The 23,443-nt window shown below is 41.8% G+C and overlaps 1 protein-coding gene across 2 annotated transcripts; it reads right to left on the bottom strand.

The window, feature by feature from the left end:
* Positions 1 to 3,127: 3,127 nt before the first annotated feature.
* LOC112228403 (methylosome subunit pICln) lies at positions 3,128 to 22,124 on the bottom strand. 2 transcript variants are annotated; one of them, XM_024393700.2, is made up of 8 exons: positions 21,928 to 22,124; positions 21,689 to 21,817; positions 21,415 to 21,551; positions 17,797 to 17,913; positions 17,445 to 17,549; positions 16,745 to 16,924; positions 5,389 to 5,443; positions 3,128 to 4,307 (listed from the first exon to the last, which is right to left on the bottom strand). In XM_024393700.2, coding segments are annotated over exons 2-8 (714 nt in total). In that variant the 5' UTR covers positions 21,808 to 21,817; positions 21,928 to 22,124; the 3' UTR covers positions 3,128 to 4,306. The 2 variants fall into 2 exon arrangements, with proteins under 2 accessions (XP_024249468.1, XP_024249467.1); XM_024393699.2 differs by having other exon boundaries at positions 3,948 to 4,307; positions 21,689 to 22,123.
* Between the last annotated feature and the right edge of the window lie 1,319 nt (positions 22,125 to 23,443).

The following is a 23,443-nucleotide window of genomic DNA, read 5'->3' as shown; positions in this document are numbered from 1 at the left end:
TTTGGTTCAGTCCGAAACCTGGTCTCAGACTAGATGTAACATAGTAAATGAAAATCCGAGACACTCAGTATGATAAGTAACAAGACAAATGGCAAAAACAAAAAGTACGGTAGTTATATCGCAAATGTCTACCAACCCAAAAGGCTGAGTTTGAATCAGTTGCTAATTAGCTAAAATTTGTCTAACTGATTTACTACATTTCATGTTAGGTTAAAGAGTTAGTGAACCCTTCCCCTAACTCCTGAACTTAGCCACCTAGCTAGTGTTTCATACATTTTGCAAATTCATCACATACAGTACGTTTTAGCAAATTATTAACTTAAGAATTGAAATTCGTAACATATACGAAATTGGCAATGGACATTCAAACATAACATATACTAAAATGCAGTGTCTCGGCTTTACATACAGAATAATTAGAAATTTTCTGACCACAGCTCAGCAGCAGCTAGTCGTCCTGAGCCCTTCAGCTAGTTGGCTAGTTTAATGATTGTGGCTAGTAACTTAAGCTAGAATTTGAAACTTGTCTGACTAAGTTAGGACTTGGGAGTTTTCAGAAGCATCCAGTTAAATCGGAGTAATAGTTTATTTAATAAAAACATTTGAACGTTAGATGTTCACTACAATAAAAATTTGCTTTAGTGTAGCCAATCAGGCCAGGGTGACTGCTATCTAGTGAGCAGTGTAGGTAGACTGTTTCACGGTAACATCCAGATGGTTACGACGAATATTACAAGTTAATTCTCATGTAGGCTGCCATCCTCCTCAAAATAAAATCAAGTGTGAGGAAACAAAAATTGGAGATCGTGACCAAAACAAGTTATTTCTCACTCGTCCATTGACAAAACAGCACATTTGTTTACAAGGGCTTATCAGGACGACTGAACCAAACCCATGTCTCTACACTCGACTCTCAGCTGTGTGACATACAGTGCAATGCAAAATAATTCACCCCTTGTGTTTTTCCTATTTTGTTGCATTACAACCTGTAATTTAAATTGATTTGGATTTCATGTAATGGACATACACAAAAATAGTCCAAATTGGCAAAGTGAAAAAATTTACTTGTTTCAAAAATGTTTAAAAAAAATATATAAAAAAAATCTACAGAAAAGTGGTGCATGCATATGTATTCACCCCCTTTGATATGAATCCCCAAAACAAGATACGGTGCAACCAATTACCTTCAGAAGTCACATAATTAAATAAAGTCCACCTGTGTGCAATCTAAGTGTCACATGACCTCAGTATACACGTTCTGAAAATCCCCAGAGTCTGCAACACCACTAAACAAGGGGCACCACCAAGCAGGCAGCACCATGAACAACAAGAAGCTCTCCAAACAGGTCATGGACAAAGTTGTGGAGAAGTACAGATCAGGGTTGGGTTATAAAAAAATATTCTAAACATCTCAGAGCACCATTGAATTAATTTTTAAAAAAGGGAAATAATATGGCACCACAACAAACCTGCCAAGAGAGGGCCTCCCACCAAAACTCACAGACCAGACAAGGAGGGCATTAATCAGAGGCAACAAACGAGACCAAAGAGAACCCTGAAGGACCTGCAAAGCTCCACAGCGGAGATTGGAATATCTGTCCATAGGAGCACTTTAGCTGGGAAGAGTGGCAAGAAAAAAGCCTATGGGGCAGTGACTCAAGTTCACGCTCAAGTTCTGTTAGTCATATTTCACAATAAATAATAAAAAAGCATGTGTAAATCAAATGATACAAACAAATAAATCTTAATTCCAGATTGTAATGCAACAAAATAGGAAAAATGGCCAGGGTGAACACTTTCACAAGGTACTGTACATCCATTTGGGCACTAGGCCTCTCCCTAATGTCATCATTGTGACATACCTCAGTAGAAAGAAACTCTGCATCACAAATGGAGCCAGGCGTTTGCAGCCCCTCAAGTTTAATATGAACTTTGTTCCAAACGATGGAGTACCTTAATCTTTGCATGTGTGCTGATTTTTCACCAAGATTCAACTGTCCCATTTTAGTGGATTCATGGTACCATTCCGGGTCTAAATTTGTCTAAAAAACAAGGGTTGATGATGATTAGACATTTAAGGGGTCATATGTTCATGTCAAACAATGCATTATAACTGCAAAGGTCAGTTTGCTCTTTGGCAGAAAGAGAGGAAACTCAAAATGTTTAGGCAGACCCAGGCATTACCTTACTGCAGTTACATAACAGTGAGTCTTTGAAATGGCATCCTATTCCCTATATATAGTGCACTACTTTTGACCACAGCCCTATAAGCCCTGGTCAAAAAAGTAGTGCACCACACACACTAGTGAATAGGGTGCAGTTTAGACAGTCACAGAAAACAAAACAAAAATTCCTCTACTCAATCACTACTCCACTTCTATACATGTTGATTGTAGAATAAATTCTACATTGCTGTTTGGCCAACAGTACCTCAGTAGCTTCTCAGGCCAAAGAAGAGTATTCCATTTGTTAAATGATGCATGGAGATTGTTTTGTTCTTTAAGAGAGCGGTCTTGCTCTCAGTGGTGATTGTGCAACATAATTCAAAAATAAACTATTTTTTTTAAAGGACATGAGGATTAGGACGGCATTTAAATTTGCGTCTTTGTATTTCTCGGTATGTCTAGATTTTTATCCTAGTATTCGGTCTACGAGCTGCCTCTATTTTCAGTGTTCTGCTACAACTCAGATGGGCAAATGGTACATCAAATTTTACATAACTACCTACAAGCTGAAATGTATTTTGAGACAAAGACACTTTTTGCTTTAGCTGAACAGCAGCTTATTTAGTTAAAGAATTGCTAAAAAAGGGGGGAAGAAGTGTTAAAAATAAAATGTTAAGATTTAAACAAATCTGATATGGGGATTATCTCAGAATACACCATCACAATATTACCACATATCCCAAAGTCCCAACAGCCATAAGCAGTAATGCTAAAGGAAATTGCTTAAAATTATATTGGGCATTTTCACCACTAGAAAACTGTTTGTATAACCATGTTATCGTATAAATTAGTATTTTAATCTCTGGGGAAGGTGGTAAACTGGGTGGAGTGTCCGTCCAGTACAGTTGGCTTTAGAGATTCAATCTCCATAATTGATCATCACAAACGAAATAAACAGTCAACACCGCACAACTTCCTTTACTGTAGAACTTGTTAGCTCAGAATCTGATCCTGAAGATGACAAAAGTATTGTAAGTGAACTCACTTTTGAAGTGTGAATTTAAAACAGTTTAAATTGTTAGCTGGTTGTTCAGCAGCCTCCACATTATCCTGCATTTTTTAGAACTAGTGGAAAACGATATCTGTTAGCAGTACATTCCAAAGCAGGATCAAAAAAACACATCGGGATCCAGTAGCCTAATGCAATTTTTCATTAAGTAATTCTACATTTTTTAATTCAACAATGCCTTCCCTCTGATTAAAATGCACACTGTGCAGAAAGTCTAGATGTCTATTTCTCTTCTGATGGAGAAGGAACAAATCAAAAGAGCAAAGAGGGCTGGGATGGTGTTTGGGTGCTGAGCGGCCACTGTATTTTAGCATAAATCCTCTCCCTCTGAATCCATTCTTTCTCTGCGTGTCAGTAGTCAGTCCCCCCCCCCCACACAAAGCTGCCTCTTTCTTTCAACAACTGAGGGGGGGGGGGCACCAACCCATCCGGAAGAGAAGCAGTCCTACAGAAATCCACACCATGCCACTGAACCAGGGTGCCAGTTGGCAAACAAAGTATTTTCAGCAAACAAATGTTAAGGCTCTAGAGCTGGTCTGTGGCAGCCAACTGAACATCCCACCAGCATTACATCTCAAATCCTTATCCTGCAATTGATCACTTGTTACACGCAGGTTGATAAGATTTACAAGTTGCTGTTTGAAAGTCTGTGCTCATTTCGGATGACAGATTATTTTCGACTACCAATTCATCCACTCTCGCTCTCACACACCTTGCTTTATACAAAACAAAGTTTTATTATTTGAACATACAAAAGCTCAATATAAATCTGCTGGCTGGTCTTTTCTTTCAGTAACAAAAATGGAAACGCTTCACAAAAAAAGTGACAGTTGTTATTTGCTTTAGTCCTTCAGACTTCGAGGCCTATCGTGACCTGCCAGTAGAGATTAGCCTTGTGAGACTTAAAATTATTTATCTGTACTCATTCAGAGACCCAGTGCCTTGGCACTGCCTGCATCTGTGTTACACAATCAGACCTTTAGGACCCCCCCACACTTCGATTCCACCCTAATGCCTCAGTTTTCAAAAAGCTTTCGGTCAGGAGGGTGCTAACAAGGGCCTCTCTGTTCCATCTGCAACACAAGATCACATTTCACATGGCTGATTAGTGGCCAGAAACTGGACCTGACAATGGTGACATCATGGCCATCATGACTCATTATTAGTCCAAACAAAGCTAAAGAAAATGACTGCTTAAAAACATGCTATAGGTGGCCTTTGGGTAAGGGACTGGAGCGTGTGTCAATGATTAAATCACACTGTAAAGTCTAGGGGGAACTTGTGCCATGGGTGAATGGAAGGTGGAATTTATCAGTTGCAGGCTAAACTAGGCAGTCTCTGCCAATGAGCATATTAGAACTACCCAGCTTGATTACAGTACAGGGATCGTTAGCGCGACGCACGGGAACAGCCGTTCATAATCACACTAAATCATTTACAACAGCACGGGAGTATAGAGCCAATCATGAGCCCAAATAATTGAGGCATAATAGCAGTGTTTCCCTAACCGCAGTTCAAGGACAACCAGTCCTTCCACTTAGTCTATTCCAATACTAGCACACCTGACACAGCTAATAAAAGAGCTTTGACTAGTTGAATCAGGTGTGCTAGGGATGGAAACACTGAATTATATGAGTCAACCAGCTGGAGAAGTCTTCTATGTACAGTACCGGTCAAAAGTTCAGACACTTACTCATTCAAGGGTGATGGAGTGCTGCATCAGATGACCTAGAGTTCACAATCACCCAACCTCAACCCACTGAGATTGTTTGGGATCAGTTGGACCGCTGTGTGAAGGAAAAGCTGCTAACAAGTGCTCATTATATGTGGGAACTCCTTCAAGACTGTTTGAAAATAATTACAGGTGAAGTTGGTTGAGAGAATGCCAAGAGTGTGCAAAGCTGACATCAAGGCAAAGGGTGGCTACTTTGAAGAATCTAAAATATATTTTGATTTAACTTTTCTTTGGTTACTACATTATTCCATGTGTGTTAATAGTTTGTGTCTTCACTTATTCTACAATGTAGAAATGAGTTAAAAATAAAGAAATCCCCTGGAATGAGTAGGTGTCCAAACTTGACTGGTACTGTACTTTTAATTATCCAATAAAAATCTAATCACTATAACCTATTCCAAGGAGGGTGAAAGTCTTACCAATGATCAACGTTGGAGTCTTCAAACTGTCCTGAGACCCCTACTGCACCAGACTCTGGAGGTGGAGAGGAAGGGTAGAAGTCAGAAGTATTTCATGAAACAACTTGCCCTTCTGGACACCTGGGTCATGTTCAGAAGTGCAAACTGTAGCAAAATGTTTTGCAATGGAAAGGGAAAATGTGTTCATTGGATAAGGCCGTACCTCCCTGTTTCGCTCCATTCAAAAATCTTTCCCTCCTGAAAATGACACTTGCACAGAGTATACCTAACATTAGGAACACCTTCTTAAAATTGAGTTGTGCAAACCCCCCTTTTGCCCTCAACACGGCCTCAGTTTGTTGGGTCATTTACTTTACAAGGTGTCGAAAGTATTCCACATGGATGCTGGCCCATGTTGACTATAATGCTTCGTACAGTTGTGTCAAATTGGCTGGATGTCCTTTGCGTTATGGACCATACTTGATACACAAAGGAAACTGGAGAGTGAAAAACCCAGCAGTGTTGCAGTTCTTAACAAACCGGTGCACCTGGCAACTACTACCATACCCCGTTCAAAGGCACTTCATCTTTTGTCTTGCCAATTTACCCTCAACATACACAATCCAGTAACATCAATAAGGGATCAGGTATAGAGGGAATAGTGTGGCTCAGTTGGTAGAGCATGGTACTTGCAACGCCAGGGTTGTGGGTTCGATTCCCATGGGGGACCAGTACGAACAAATTGTAAAATGTATGCACTCACTACTTTAAGTTGCTCTGGATAAGAGCCCCGGCTAAAATGTAAATGTAATAGGAACAATGAAATATCCCTGGAACAATTTGAAAATATCCCATAGTAAATAGGATGTAATTACTGTATTTTTCCCCAGAGGAAACTTCCGTTATACCCTAATTCAGTGTTTATTAAACTTGAGTACCAGTACCCCAAACCAGTTGCACTAACTTGATCTTATTCCAGCATGAAAACTGGTCAACAAATGTAGTTGATAACGCAAGTTCAACAGAAGTAAGGCAGTCTGAATGGCTTCCTTCTTTAATGTCATCAGTAAGCAAATACATTCACATTACTTCCTCTATGGTCATAGTGGGAATCAATGCGTGTTTACAAACTATCATATCTACTCCTTTCAATTTGCCAAGTGCAGAATGTCGTACACCTATTTACCTTATAGCCTATGAGCACGGCACAATAATGCACAGTCCTCACTCTTGCTGTTTAACCTATGGGCTCAAGCTTGCAATTATCACCTTCCACGCCCTCAACCAAATCGTGGGATACGTTTACGTCAACTTACCCTTTGATCTCCTCTCACTTGCTGTTTCTCAGTAACAGTTTGACAACCATCCACCCCCCCCAAGGATAATTCCTGAGACGAGGCTATGACCAAAACTATTTTAATAAATATTCCTATTTCACTTTGTCACTGTTCATTCAGTTATGCAGTTCATTTGAGGAAAGGCTAATTAATCAAAGGCTTGATGATTAGTTGACCAGTTCATGGTATCAGATCAGCCATGCTAGAACTGGAATAGTTCAAATAAGTGGAATATAATCAAGAATAGGCTGAGGATACACTAGCTACCCTAAGGTCACAGACCAAAAAGGTTAGTGTCGGGTGTCAACTGCACTCTGATTCAGGAAAGACAGGCAGCAGCGTAGCAAAGCTAAGCTTTGTGGAACCAGCAGCATTGACCTATAGAATTGATGGAATCCATGCAACACAAGTGCGCTCCGCCATCATGTTTCAAACGCCTCAGTCACAACTCATAAACCTATATAGGACATTCGCTGTAGCATAACCATGACACTACACCCCGCCCGAAACGGAATGGACTATGCTGGCATGTAATGTAAGATGGCGCCGGCAGCTCTGCTCCTAAGCAACTTTGCATTATTTAGTTTGGGTTATTTCTTACATTATTAGCCCAGAATTGTGTTATTACATAAAGCAATAAATGACTTGGATATCAGAGCGGATCATTTGGATCATTTGTTCGTACCCCCCCCAAGGCAATCCCTCCCTTCTGCTCCAAAACACCGCCGGCGGAGAAGTATTCGGAGTGGACTTCTGGTCTGACACACGAGGCATGCACACCATCCACTGCTTCCGAGTATATTACTCACTAATGTTCAGCCTCTGGATAATAAAGTAGACGAGCACCTCCTTCCAGAGACACATCAGGGATTGTAACATTCTCAGTTTCACAGAAACATGGCTCTATCGGGATATACCATCCATACAGCCAGCTGTGTTCAGTACATCGCAAAGACAGGGGTGTATGTTTCATCATTAACTACTCGTGGTGCGATTGTGATAACATACAGGAACTCGGGTCCTTTTGTTCCCCCGACCTAGAATACCTCAAATGCTGACCGTATTACCCCACAAGAGAATTCTTTGGTTATAGGTCACAGCCGTGTATATTCCCCCTCAAGCAGATACCACGACGGCCCTCAAGGACCTTCACTGGACTTTATGCAAACTGGAAACCACATATCAAAGCAAATTTGAGGAAAACAGTACAAAAGTTCTACCAACAAATTGACTAGTACTCACTCCGGAAAAACACTGCTAATCAACTTTTCAAAATGCCTACAAGGCCATCCTGCACCCTCCCTTCTGCAAATCTGATCTACTCCATTTTGCTATTCCCTTCCTATAGGCAGAAACTCAAACAGAAAATACCCATGCTAAGGTCTATTCAACACTGGTCTGACCAATTGGAATTCACGCTTCAAGATTGTTTTGATCACACAGACTAGGATATGTTCTGGGTAAGCCTCTGAGAATAACGTAGATGAATACGGTTGAGCTCAACAGGAAGTTTATAGGAGATGTTGTACCCACTGACCTACCCAACTCAGAGACCGTGGATAGATGGCAGCAGTTGCGCAAAACTGAAAGCGCGAACCACCATATTTAACTATGGCAAGGTAACTGGGAATATGGCCGAATACAAAGTGTAGTTTTTCCCTCCATAAGGCAATCAAACAGGCAAAAAGCTCAGTACAGAGACAAAGTGGAGTCGCAATTCAATGGCTCAGACAAGATGTGAGAGGGTCTACAGACAAGCTAAACACCGTCGCCCGCTTTTGAGAATAACACAGCGCCACTGACGCAGGACTGTGGGCTCTCCTCTGTAGCCATTGAGTAAGACAATTACGCGCGTTAACACTCGCAAGGCTGCCAGCCCAGACGGCATCCCTAGCGGCGTCCTCAGAGCATGCGCAGACCATCTGGCTTGAGTGTTTACGGACATCTCCACTTTGCTGATCCGCAACACAGGGGCCCCACAAGGGTGCGTGCTAAGCCCCCTCCTGTACTCCCTGTTCACCTTTTGACTGCGTGGCCACGCACGCCTCCAACTCCGATGACAACAGATTTTGCAGATCTTTGCCGATGACAACAGTAGTAGGCCTGATTACAAACAATGAGACAGGCTACAGGGAGGAGGCGAGGGCCCTGGGAGAGTGGTGTCAGGAAAACAAACTCAACATGTGTGCATTGTTAGAGCTAGGAACAAGCATTTTGCTACACCCACAATAACATCTGCTAAATATGTGTACGTGACCAATAAAGTTTGACTTAGGTGTCAACATGTCTAACGTGGTGAAGGGGAGTAGGGTGACGTTGTAGTATCGTCACCACAAAAGGTGGTCACTGTCGGAAGTCTGCTTGTTTGCTTCACTTGGGCCATCTGCTGGAGGTGTGCCACTCAATCTGATCTTTATCTCCTAAAGCAGACCCGTGGGTAGTATTCACCAAACAGAAAACTGACTGGAACAAGGAGAGACTACTTGGACTTAAACACTAATTTCCATTTTCCATTGCAAAACATTTTAAAGAGCTTCTGCTGCGTGCCCTAATAAATAAGCCCCCCCCAAAAAAAGAAAACACTTTATATGTCCTGTCATGACGTTAGCCTGTGGGTAAGGTTTATGACCCCCCCCCCATAAATACCTTTCTCCCTTCCCTCTCTCTCTCTTGACTCTACTGAAGGACTCTTGAATAGCCTTTGTGAAACAGAGAGCATGAGGAACATCAAACAAGTGGGGGGAAAGGAACCATATTTCAGTAATCCAACCAGTTGAAAAACTGATATCATATTCATTCGGTTGTCATCTGAGACATGACGACAAACTCTGGGAAAATCTACAAATTCTAGTTATCAGATTCACATGGAAGTGTTGTGCAATTTAAATGTTTAAATATGAAACTATGTGAAAAGAAGAAATGTAATTTTAGCTTCCAAATGAGAGAATTGGGTTTTCATAAGCTTAGAGCTCTGCTCAATCAGTGGCCTACCCCTGTGAATAGACATTGGTTATAAACTATGAAACGCTCCTCTCCCTCCACTATATAAGCCCTTGATGAAAATGTAACCACCTGTTCCAAGTACGCGAGGCCTGCAGCCTCTGCGTTAAAAGGGCGAATAAATTTGTTCCAAGGACGATAGGATGACGGTCCATACATTAAAAAGGACTAACATGTCAACTACAGAACTAAGCCAACCTCAGCATGAGCTTTGGTTGTGAATGGTATGAACTTTGAACTCTTATTCACTAAAGTGAGACATCCTGGCCGTTACAGCAGCTGTAAACGTGGGCTAGTAAAGGACGGACGACGTATCTAGTCTAACACAACGACGATACTTCAACATAGCCAATTTACCACCAGAGACATTCTTCCGAGGACAGGAAGATCTGTTAGCCAACACCGCCAGCATCTACGACCAACCTACCGAAGCACACCTCAGAGTAAATATTTATTGCATTTTCTTTTTCCAAATGGGTGGTAATTTAGAATGTATAAGATACTGTATTTACAATAGCATGGCTTCTCCCTTTGTTCCTCAGTCTTCCTGCTCTTTCACTCAAACCCAAGCCCCTTTCCTTTGTGTAACCAGATATTGTCGGCTCCGTCCACCAGGGACGTTTTCCGTATGACATCATTTGCATTCTGTGTATATGTAATTCTGTGTGATTAGTTAGGTATTTAGTAAATACATAATTAAACCCAATTTTATATTGCTGATTCAACTTGTTAGCCAGGGTTCGTGAAGATAACCAAGATTTTACAACTTTCAGATGAGACTGAAATAAGGTGACAATTAATATTGACTGCTATTGATGTAAAATATTACTCGGTCTTTAAGAGTTTATTCGGAAGATAACAGCTCTATAAACACTCTTTCGTGGTGCCCCGACTTTAGTTAATTACTTTTAAATGATTAGCTAAAATCAGGAAATATTATTTACAGAGAAAGGATTTTATAGAATAGCATGTCATATCACTTAATCCTGCATAGCCAAAGACACGACAGTCCCTTGACCTAAAAGGATTTGGGGCGGTAATAATCCAGTGAGAGTTCAAATGAAAACAAGACTATGCATTTCCTTCTAGCATCATACAGTCAGACAGTATTCAGACCCCTTGACTTTTTCCACGTTTTGTTACGTTACAGCCTTAATCTAAAATAGATTTTTTAAATCTTCATTCTACAGGTGAATTCAGAAGTTCACAAACTAGTTTTGACTTCAACCTAAGTGTTTCAACCACTCCACAAATTTATTGTTAACAAACCATAGTTTTGGCAAGTCGGTTAGGACATGTACATGACAAGTCATTTTTCCAACAGTTGTTTACAGAGATTATTTCACTGTACCACAATTCCAGCAGGTCAGATGTTTACAAACACTAAGTAGACTGTCCCTTTAAGCAGCTTGCAATATTCCAGAAAATTATGTCATGGCTTTATGTCATGGCTTTTTCTGATAGGCTAATTGACATCATTTGAGTCAATTGGAGGTGTACCTGTGGATGTATTTCAAGGCCTACCTTCAAACTCAGTGCTTCTTTGCTTGACATCATAGGAAAAGCCAAAGAAAATCAGCCAAGACCTCAGAAAATAAATTAGACCTCCACAAGTCTGGTTCATCCTTGGGAGCGATTTCCAAATGCCTGAAGGTATCACGTTCATCTGTACAAACAATAGTATGCAAATAAACACCATGGGACCACGCAGCAGTCATACCCCTCAGGAAGGAGATGCGTTCTGTCTCCTAGAAATGAACGTACTTTGGTGCGAAAAGTGCAAATCAATCCCAGAACAACAGCAAAGGACCTTGTGAAGATGCTGGAGGAAACAGGTACAAACGTATCTATATCCACAGTAAAACGAGTCCTATAAATCGACATAACCTGATAGGCCGCTCAGCAATGAAGAAGCCACTGCTCCAAAACCACCATAAAAAAGCCAGACTACGGTTTGCAACTGCACATTGGGACAATGATCGTACTTTTTGGAGAAAAGTCCTCTAGTCTGATGAAACAAAAATAGAACCGTTTGGCCATAATGACCATTGTTAAAAAGGGGGGGGCTTTCAAGCCAAAGACACCATCCCAACCGTGAAGCACGGGGGTCGCAGCATCATGTTGTGGGGCTGCTTTGCTGCAGGAGGGTGTGGTGCACTTCACAAAATAGATGGCATTGTGAGGATGGGAAATTATATGGATATATTGAAGCAACATCAAGTGTTAGGGATACAGGTATTCTGTGTGTATCTCTTTTCTCTCATTCTCCCCTCCTCACAGGTGGCATTCATCATTCCCCAATCAGTTGCTAATCAGAAGACACACCTCCTGTTTCCATTACCCTATCACATTCCCTTGGTTTAAAAACCCCTGTTTGCTCTAGAGCTCAATCTCTCTGTCAATGTCATCAGTCTGTAGATCTTGTTTGGTTTTTGCAACTACATGTCACTTTGTCCCCACCTGTGAGTATTGGTTTTGTTATGGTGTTTGTTTTACGGTGGGAAAAGGGGGTACCAAGATAAGTCGCCCATGGGCATACATTACCCGTAGGAATACTTTGTATAAAAACACTAGTTAGAACTGGGCGGACCACCCACTATTTTTGGTTAGTTAGTTAGCTGTTGGTGAAGTAGGCTAGTCTAGCTTTGGGGTGTTTTTGGATACTAATTTCTTTTGTCCAGCTCAGCCCCTTTTCCTGCTCCCCCCATTACCGTGTGTTTTCAAATAAACCATGAGTGTTTGACGGTAATTTAGTTGTCTGTGGAGATTTCATTCTCACTCTTACTTTCACTATTATAATTTGCATGAGTCATGTTACGGGTCTCGTTTACCATCCCCCCCCTAGACTGTCGGGCCAAAAGGGATACGTAACATAAGTGGGGGTTCGTCCGGGATATGTCTTTACTGACATCCCTGCCACTTGGGATAGTGGTATAGTTCAGTGTTGAACGTCATAGCTGATGTAGCATTAGTGTTTGCTATTTGTTGGCTCGTGTGTAGTATTTAAAGATGGCTACATTTGATTTGAAATCCTTTTTGGATAACCCTTCGTGGGAGGTTTTTGATAAATGTCATAGAGTTGATTTAATGACATTGGCTGACCATTCGATATCGATTCCGCAGAGTTTAGTTAAAGGGAGGTTAAACTAGTGTTGAATGTTTTGTTGGAAGAGCAGGTGCTTGTGTTACCGCTGCCTGAGCCTACTACCCCTGTAGGGGATGTTGCTGCTCCTCTAAACCCGTTGGTGTCTGAGAATGAGGGCGAGGCTAAAGCTCCAGCCACATTGCCCCGTTTTGATCCACTCTCCCCACAGTCAACTGGTGATGCCAGGAGGGTCAATGCAGTTCCAACTGGAGAGTCTCCCGCCTAATTTGGGCTCTCTTCCACCTCCAGTTGGAGATGTGTAAAATTGAGGCAGAAAAAGAACGGCGGCAGATGGAGTTAAAAAAGCGCCAGATGGAACTGGAGGCAGAGACAGCAAGGCTAGCCTTCGTTCCTGCTGTGACTGTTAGCGAGTCGTCCTCACCAGCTGGAGTTTCCAACACTTGAGACATTAGTAGGCACATTGAACAAAGGTACCAAAGCAGAGGTTGACTCCTATTTTTGTGTTTTTGAACGTATAGCCGTAGCATTGAAATGGCCTGAAGAGGTATGGTGCCTATTACTTCAGTGTAAATTAACTGGTAAAGCCCAAGAAGTTGTGTCAGCGCTACCTCTGGAGGACAGTTTTAATTATGAAGTGGTCAAAGCTACTGTTCTTCGTGCCTATGAGCTTCAGTTCAGCTTCACATCAGTCAGGAAGTTAAACTTGGTCGCAATTGTGTCTTGCAATTGGGTCTTCCAAATGGACAATAACCCCAAGCATACTTCCAAAGTTGTGGCAAAGTGTCTTAAGGATAAAAGTCAAGGTATTGGAGCGGCCATTAAAGTCCTGACCTCAATCCTTTTGAAAATTTGTGGGCAGAACTGAAAAAGCGTGTGCGAGCGAGGATGCCTACAAATCTGACTCCGTTACACCAGCTCTGTCAGGAGGAATGGGTCAAAATTCACCCAACTTATTGTGGGAAGCTTGTGGAAGGCTACCTGAAATGTTTGACCCAAGTTAAACAATTTAAACCAAATACTAATTGAGTGTATGTAAACTTCTGACCCACTGAGAATGTGATGAAAGAAATAAAAGCTAAAATAATTCCCTGCTATTATTCTGACATTTCACATTCTTAAAATAAGTAGTATTCCTAACAGACTTAAGACAGGGAATTTTTACTAGAATTAAATGTCAGGAATTGTGAACTTAGTTTAAATGCATTTGGCTAAGGTGTATGTAAACTTACGACTTCAACTGTACATACAATACCCCATAATGCCAAAGCGAAAACAGGTTTAGAAGTAAAACATTTCCATAAGTATTCAGACCCTTTGCTATAAGAATTCAAATTGAGCTCAGGTGCATCCTGTTTCCATAGATCATTCTTGAGATGTTTCTACAACTTGATTGGAGTCCACCTGTGGTAAATTCAATTGATTGGACATGATTTGAAAAGGCACACCTGTCTACATTAGGTCCCACAGTTGACGTGGAAAATTGCGAGATTATGATAGTGCTTGAAAGATTATATAATCTTTGTATTGCATTAGAATGGTTGTTTTAGTCGACAGAATAGAATCTGTCGACGATTGTGTTCAGTGTGGGCCTCTGAGGATGGGCCTCTGAGATTTACGATGTCTTTTGCCAATAAAGCCTAAAGAGCATTCCAGATAGTGAGGTAATGTTTTGGTACTATGAAGTACCAGGAACGAGATTAGAATCTCATTTTAGAGACCAAACTGAATGAAAATTTATAGCTAATGCTATCTGGCTATGGGATACTCAAGTAAAGGGCCCTTTGTGAAGTTTGAGATCTGTGGTTCGTCATGCGAGTTGAGGGGTGTATATTGGCTATAAAAGATACTAGAATTATTTTGTAAAGACTCTCAGAATTAATTTATAGACACTGAATTTATCTGAGAGTCAAAGGGCTATGGTGAAGCTCATAATTAATGAAGATTAAAATATAACTCTGACTTGTGTGTGGTTTGTAAACTCTCCTCATTTAGTAATACAGGAAATTACCACGACACAGTGCATGGCAGAGGAAGCCATGAGTTTGAAGGAGTTATCCCTAGAGCTCCGTGACAGGATTGTGTCAACCCACAGATCTGGGGAAGGATACCAAAAAAAGAAATTGCTGCAGAATTGAAGGTCCTCAAGAACACAGTGGCATCCATCATTCTTAAATGGAAGAAGTTTGGAACCACCAAGACTCTTCCTAGAGCTGGTCTCCTGGACAAACTGAGCAATCGGGGGAGAAGGCCCTTGGTCAGGGAGGTGACCAAGAATCTGATGGTCACTAACAGAGCTCCAGAGTTCCTCTGTGGAGATGGAAGAACCTTCTAGAAGGACAACCATCTCTGCAGCATTCCACTAATCAGGCCTTTATGGTAGTGGCCAGACAGAAGCCACTCTTCAGTTAAAAGGCACATGACAGCCCTCTTGGAGTTTGCCAAAAGGCACCTACTAAAGGACTCTCAGACCATGATAAACAATGTTCTCTGGTCTGATGAAACAAAGATTGAACTCTTTGGCTTGAATGCCAAGCGCCACATCTGGAGGAAACCTGGCACCATCCCTATGGTGAAACAAGGTGGTGGCAGCATCATGCAGTGGGGGATGTTTTTCAGGGGCAGGGACTGGGAGACTAGTCAGGATCAAGGGAAAGATGAATGGCGCAAAGTACAGAGAGATCCTTGATAAACTTGCTCCAGAGCACTCAGGACATCAGACTGGGGCGAAGGTTCACCTTCAACAGGACAATGACCCTAAGCACATAGCCAAAACAACGCAGGAGTGGCTTCAGGACAAGTCTCTGAATGTCCTTGAGTGGCCCAGCCATAGCCCGGACTTAAACCCGATCTAGCATTTCTGGAGGGAGAGACCTGAAAATAGCTGTGCAGCGACGCTCTCCATCCAACTTGACAGAGCTTGTGTGCCAAGCTTGTAGAGTCATACCCAAGAAGACTCGAGGCTGTAATCTCTGCCAAAGGCGCTTCAACAAAGTACTGAGTAAACGGTCTGAATACTTATGTAAATGTGATGTTTTTGATTAAATGTGCAAAAATGTCAAACTTGTTGCTGTCATTATGGGGTAGTGTGTATAGATTGGGGGAACAATTGAATCAGTTTTAAAATAAGGCTGTAACAAAATGTGAAAGATCAAGGGGTCTGAATACTTTCCGAATGCACTGTACATTAGTTGTACTTGTGTGCTAGTGCTTTAGCTTATATTTTCTTTTTACTGGACTGCTGAACAAGCCTTAAACAGCTGAATTATGCTGCGTTTCTCAACCCTTAACACATGAGAATTGGCCAAAATCATGGACAATTAAAATGTTTCTTACAGTAGAAATATGAAAAGCATATGCATAACCATGGTAGAAATTGAAAGTGAACCATCTGGAGATTAGGAAATTAATAGATCAAAAGTTGAGGACAACTGTCCAGCTGACTAGACAATCCAAATATTACTGTTAATTTTGTGCATTTTCAAATCTGTACTTTTTGCAGCATTTGTTGATAACGAAATTAATACATTCAGTAACATAAGGGCTACTTCAAACAATAGTGAAATGTAGCGTTATTCAGTTTGGAATTCGAGGCTAGCCTACTGATGGGGTGCTTAGTACTGTTTAACTAAAACGCTGGCAGGAGGTTCAGGATGGCAAATTAATTCCCTTCAATAATCTAATGCTGATGTGTGTCTGATGTTTCATGCATCTTCAGAGCATGTTGCTTTGCTCCAGTCCTACGACAAAATGTCCACCCCCTAGAACCTACTGTTACCCAAATCAAGGGTGTTCATTTGGCACCAAACAGAAAGACTGAAATGTTGAGGGACAACTTGGACTCATTTCCTTTTTCCATTGCATGCCCTAATGAACACGATCCATGTACATATACAAAGCAATGCAGACCCCATTCCAATGCATTTCAAGCTCATACCATTGCAGCATCCCGTTGGGGTGTCCTCGGGCCTTACCCCGGCCATGCAGTGGTGTTTCTGGGATGCAGAGTCGGCCAGCATCCCCTCCAGTCTTTCCAGGGTGGCCTGGCCCTCCAGGGTGAGCTGGGACATACCCTCCTCAAAGTTGTAAAATGTGGGCAGGTCTATCTGACCCTGTTCTGTGGGTGGGGAGACAGGAGACTGAAAGGTTAGTCAAATGCCCACATAGTTGACATTGGGAGCCCCAATTAAAGTATTGTGGGGCTGTAAAGTTGTGGTTTTCAAATTAAAGTTATTTTGTTAAAGAAAAAAACTATTTTTTGGGGGGGTACAATTACTTTATGCGTTCAGGCATGGTATCATACAGCAGATATACTTTGAAAGTTAGCCAACTTTAATTATTCTTTTAGCACTGACAGTCCAACAACCGGAATGAGAAATGAATACTGATCGCAGAACAGTTGTCGAGGAGGTGCACTGAGGACATTTGGGCATGAAACATCAAGTCTAGAAGTCAAGAAATAAGTTAATTTGTCGGCAAGAAAGATGGGTTGTGTTCATTAGTCGCCAAGACAGCAAGAAGACTAAAGCAGGGAGGGATTACCTTGACTTGTCCAATGGGAAAGGTTCAATTGTTTCCGGTGCAAAACATTCTGTTGTGTGCCCTAATGAATACTGAACATGGTCAGGCTGACTCACCAGCTTCTTCAACGTCGTACTCATCTCCCTCAAAGTCAGAGTCAGAGTCTTCAGGGTCTGGGTGCAGGGCCTGGCATTCAGAGATGGCTGAGAACATGGGCTCCACTGGAGGGTGGAAAATCAACTCAAAGTATTTTGGAAAGTTGTCCAAACCAACCCTTTCCCCAAACCATAGATTTACAGCTGTAAAAGGGACCATCAGTTTGGTCCGATCTAAGTAACATTCCTTTGAGGTTCATTTTTCAAATTTAGCTCAGGCCTGAAGAATATCTATTACGAGTCCAAATATGTGCTGATATAGCTCACTATACGGTGAAGTATGCATGAATGGTATTCCACAGTACCCACTTACAGGTAGCCTTATCACTGGGCACAAAACGGATCTCTGTAACAGGACTTATGGAATCAGCGTCGCAGTCATCATCAGTACTCTCATTATCCTCTTCCTCCGCACACTTCTCACAGTTACCTGGGGGGGAGAATTGTTAGTCTACATTTACACAGGGAGCCCAGTTCAGATTTTTATCACTTAATTTGTCTCTTGACCAATCAAATCAGAGAGATCTTTTGCTACTAAAAATTGGGGAAAAGATCAGAATTGGGCTGCCAGTATAAAAGCAGCTATAGAGTCAGAAGTGGAACAGAGCTCAGTTGCAATCTCATGACACTCACATTATGGCACACCTGCATATACAACTAGGGCTACTTGTGAGCGTATTCTCCCACACAGAGCAGTGGAAATGTGTTCTCTAGCGTGATGAATTACGCTTTACCATCTGGCAGTCCAACGGACGAATCTGGGTTTAGCGGATGCCAGCAGAACGTACAGTGCCAACTAAAGTTTAGTTGAGAGGCTGTTTTTATATGGTTCAGGCTAGGTCCCTTAATTCCATTGAAGGGAAATCTTAACACTATAGCATACAATGACATTCTAGACAATTCTGTGCTTCTGACTTTGTGGAAGGCCCTTTCCTGTTTCAGCATGACAATGCCCCTGTGCACAAAGAGATGTCCATACATCTCTTTGATTTGATTTGATTTGACAGAAATGGTTTGTTGAAAACGGTGTGGAAAAACTTGACTTGCACAAAGCCCTGACCTCAACCCCATCGAAAACCTTTGGGATGAATTGGAATGCCAACTGTGAGCCAGGCCTAATCGCCCAACATCCGTGCTCGACCTCACTAATGCTCGTGGCTGAATGGAAGCAAGTCCCTGCAGCAATGTTCAAACATCTAGTGGAAAGCCTGCCAAGAAGAGGAGAGGCTGTTATAGCAGCAAGGGGGGGGGGACCAACTCCATATTAATGCCCATGATTTTGGAATGAGATGTTTAAAGAGCAGGTGTCCATATACACTACATGACCAAATGTATGTACATGGGTAAGGTGACTAGACATCAGGATATTTGAAAGAGTAGCAGCAATGTAAAATCTTAATTTATGCCAGTGTGTTTGCGTAGTCAGTATAAATGTGTGTGCGTGTTGTGTGTTGAGTGAGTGTGTAGAGTTCTACAAGTGTGCATAGACAGTGTAAAAATAAAATACAAGGGTCAACTCAGAGAATGGCTACACTGACTGTTTTTAGCAGTTTTATGGCTTGGGGATAGAAGCGGTTTGTGTCAGACTTGATGCACCAATACTGCTTGCTGTGCGGAAGCAGAGAAAAGTCTGTGGTTTGGGTGGCTGGAGTGTAACATTTTTTCTGACCTTCCTGTCACACTGCCTGATAGAGGTCCTGGATGGCAGGGAGCTTGGCCCCGGTGATGTACTGGGCTGTCCGCACCACCCTCTGTAGCACCATGCGATTGAGGATGGTGCTGTTGCCATACCAAGCAGTGATGCAGCCAGTCAAGATTGCACTCAATGGTGCAGTTGTAGTTTGAGGATTTGAGAGTCCTTGCCAAATCTTTTCAACTTCAAACTTGGGGGGGTGTGTGTCATCGCATGCGAGTCCTTAGTGATTTGGATACTGAGGGACTTGAAGCTCTAAACCAACTTCCCCTGCAGCCCTGTCGATGTGGACGTGCTGCCCCCGTTTTCTGTAGTCCACGATCAGCTCCTTGGTCTCACTGATGTTGATCGAGAGCTTGATGTCCTGGCACCATACGGTCAGGTCACTAACCTCCTCCCTGTAGGCGGTCTCATCGCCAGTGATCAGGCCTACCACAATCAGTAAACTTGGTGGTGCTGGAGTCATGCGTAGACCGCACAGTTGTGGGTGACTGCTTATAGCTTATTCTTTCAGTAGTAAATTACAGAGGTGGGACCAAGTCATTGTTTTACAAGTCCCAAGGCAAATCCCAAGTCCTAAACTTTGAGTCCTAAACAAGTCATGTGCTCCACAAAGCGCAACGCAAAGAAAATGTCTTTCATTTTGATCTTACACTACCTATACAACCAAGTGTCCAACATGCAAATGGAACAATATTTTACTTACATTTAAAACCATTTTCCCTACCAAACAAGTGTTAAGGTGGCCAAGCGGATTATGAATCTAAGAGCACTACAATCAGAGTTAACTGGCATTAATAAAATTAAGTTTAATTTAAAGTTCCACATTTTATTAGTCGTATGTACAGGATACACATGGTATACACAGTCCAATAGAATGCTTACTTGCAGGTTCCTTCAACAATGCAACATTTGGCACAACAAATTGGCATAAGTGAGCAAATGAAGTCTTATGACCTTGGCATGACCTGAGACATGAAGCAAAAACACTGCTTATTGTTTAGTCTCAGCAGCAACTCCGATGTAAATAAGCTCCCAAGAGCATCGGATGTCCGAGCAACCGTGACTGGCAGCTCGCCCATCCGCAATATGACAATGAGCCTCTCTAGGGGGTTAAAACAGGCCATTCAGCAGCGGGTGAGTATGTGTGGGATGAATGGTGGCTGTTCCTGACAGGACAACCTGGGCTCAAGAGTATTTTCTATTATTCTTGACGGAAATCCAAGGGATTCCATTTAGTGTGACACATTTCATATGGTATGTATTAAATGTGTGGATGTCCATCACCCATTTCATATGATATGTTAAGAATTTGCTAAACGTATCCATCCACCCTAATTTTGTTTCTGTGTAACAGTATAACTTTAGACCGTCCCCTCGCCCATACCCGGGCGCGAACCAGGGACCCTCTGCACACATCAACAACTGACACCCACGAAGCATCGTTACCCATTGCTCCACAAAAGCCGCAGCCCTTGCAGAGCAAGTGGAACTACTACTTCTCAGAGCAAGTGACGTCACCGATTGAAACGCTATTTAGCACGCACCACCGCTAACTAAGCTAGCCGTTTCACATCTGTTACATCTGCATTAAGTAACCAATCTGTCTTATGTAACCATACCAAACTAATGTAGGTATCCCGGGTTCACGTTTACTATGCTACATCTAGTCTGAGACCAGGCAGGACAGGAGGCATGCCAGTGTGACTCAGATGTTATTATGGTGAACAATAAATGCTTTTGTATGTCATTTGGGATGTTTTGAGAGTTGCTTTTATGAAAAAGCATTAGTCAAATTAAGTTGCGAAACGTTTTGGCTGTTGCAAAATCGTGTGCAATGGAAACTGGTTATCTTAACTTTAGGAACCAAAGAGAAAGAAACTGAGTACCCTTCCTGAATTTGTCTTTACTCCAAAAGTAAAACGCTTTGTAAACGGATGTGAACTTAAGGGTTTGTTGCAAAACGTTTTGAAACGAAATAAGAATAAATGAATACACCCTTACGTGTGTGTAGAAAATGTAGGCAATACAGTCTGTATTTGCATGCACCCGACTGTGAAAAACCGCAACGTTTTCGAGCATAATTGTATACAATAATAAGGTCTATGTACAGGCTCAACTTCTCATAACATGCCGCTCGCTTCAAACTGGCATGGCCTCATTGCACTTCGGAAAGTGAGACTATTCTGAATACACTGGAATTGAGAGAAAGACAAAGTATCTTTGGAGAAACCTCACCGTTGAGATTGGTGTTGACCATGACGTACAGGTGCTCTCCTGGGTACGCGGTAAAATCGCGTGAGATTGCATGGAGACTGATTGACGGGTATTTCAAATTAAACCCCATTCCAGACCCATCGAACCATGATACACATCTGGGGAGAGATTAGACAATACAATACATTTTACGCACTTTATGTAGCCAATATGAGGAAAGGCCTTTGTCAAACACATAATAGTCGATTTCAATCAAATCGCGCAGTTTATTTATGAATAATCTGGAAACACTCACGTTTCTGCAATGTACAGAGTTCCTGGTCCAAGCCCTTCGCCATTCCAAACAGCGGTGATTTCACCTTGATTGTACCGTATTCCTTCACTTGGAGGAGATACGTTTTTCAGATTCACCATCGTGGCTTCCCTGTCCTCCCAACCCGCATGGACTGAATTAAACATGTTGATCGAATAGTTTCCACCTATCTGCAGATTTATAAACAAAGATGTATGATGTCCGGAGAATTTTGAGGTTACCTGGACAATTCGATTACGAGAATGACACTGCGCTCCTTTAATTGCCTTGCTGTGTTCTGAAAGTCTTTTCAGACCCCTTTCCGATGGTTGTTTAACTCCAAACGAACTGCTTTCCACACCAGTTTCTGTAGTTGGCGGAGCGTAGTCTAATTAAGATTTGGGCGGGGCAGCCGATTTATCCTATGAGCGCTGTAATTTGGTTGTTTATACAGTGGGCTAGTTCGTTTGAAAAGGCCCAGTGCTCCGGGTTTGCGGAGTGTGTGTAGACCATTCCATTGGTACGTAAAAGACCTCTCCAATCTACCCGGGGCACCCGACCATGCAAAACAAACTCGCAAATAAACCATACGGAACTTTAATAACAACTAGGGGTGCACTTGAGCCAAAAATCCACCTAAAATAGACAAGTATTTTCCAGAAATGACCTAATTTGACAGAAAGAGGCACACCGATTAGCAACAAAAAAACTACCTAAAATATTGTTTTCATGAGTTAAGACGTGTAAATAAACCATACATCAACCACACAAGTCAACATTTCTGGAGAAATAGCAACTAAACTTTAATTAATGCATCTTTAAGGAAACATGCCCCCTCAACACTTTCTCCAGATGTTCTCAAATCAGATCAAATGTATTATAAAACCCTTCTTACATCAGCTGATATCTCAAAGTCCTGTACAGAAACCCAGCCTAAAACCCCAAACAGCAAGCAATGCAGGTGTAGAAGCACGGTTCTCAAGTGGACATGCCTGCATTAGTCAGAAAGCTGATTGTATCAATATTTCACACCATCATGCTGTCCTCTCCCTTTTCAAGAGACAGAAAACAAGTCGGCCTACCATTCCTTGTTTAAAAAACTTTTTATTATGACAAATGTACAGATCGTATTAATATGAAAGAAAATAGAGTAAAGTTAACAAAAAGGTATTGAAGAGTAACAGACAAAACATAGAAAACTAATCTACACGCTAATGTTGATATACCACACCTACAGTATAGTTGTCTCCCCAGTCTTCCAATTCTACCTGTAATAAACAATAATAAGGAATAAACACTTTTGAATCATTGGCACCAACTTCCCCCTGGCAGAGGACTGCCTGTGTGTCAGACTGCCCCTCCCAACTAGTGTACCTTTATATGATCATTTGCTCCAACAGATTTGTCATTTAAAATGAAGTAGGTCCACCATGTCATACTCATGAAATACAGGTGATAAACGTAATCTCTTGAAAACATGACATCAGAAATCAGAAATTTTTTTCATCCCAAAACGATGGTAAACTAACCCTAGTCATTTGCATATGATTCCCACAATGCAACTGCCAGTAGACGCTTTGGGGCAGTCCAACTAATGGTGCGGTAACTCAAGTCAATATTATCATGTTAGTGGAGTGCATTGCAGACAGCTCAGAAATTATTTTTAATTAGCCTCGGAAATCTTCCTTCACACGGAAGTATTAAAAACATTGTGTGATTAACCAAGACTAATAAGAAGTTTACCATTGGTGATGAACA

This window comes from Oncorhynchus tshawytscha, linkage group LG30 (genome assembly GCF_018296145.1).
Source record: "Oncorhynchus tshawytscha isolate Ot180627B linkage group LG30, Otsh_v2.0, whole genome shotgun sequence".
NCBI lineage: Eukaryota > Metazoa > Chordata > Actinopteri > Salmoniformes > Salmonidae > Oncorhynchus > Oncorhynchus tshawytscha.
The sequence above is the reverse complement of the archived record's forward strand: the minus strand, read 5'-3'. Positions and strand labels throughout refer to the sequence as shown.

Excerpts from the sequence above, each read along its gene's own strand:
- LOC112228403 (XM_024393699.2), bottom strand. The coding sequence starts at position 21,852 with ATGTTTAATTCAGTCCATGCGGGTTGGGAGGACAGGGAAGCCACGATG. Across the intron at positions 21,552-21,688 it reads ACTCTGTACATTGCAGAAAC|ATGTGTATCATGGTTCGATG; the intron begins GTGAGTGTTTCC and ends ATCTCTCCCCAG. Across the intron at positions 17,550-17,796 it reads GCCCAGTGATAAGGCTACCT|TGGAGCCCATGTTCTCAGCC; the intron begins GTAAGTGGGTAC and ends TCCACCCTCCAG.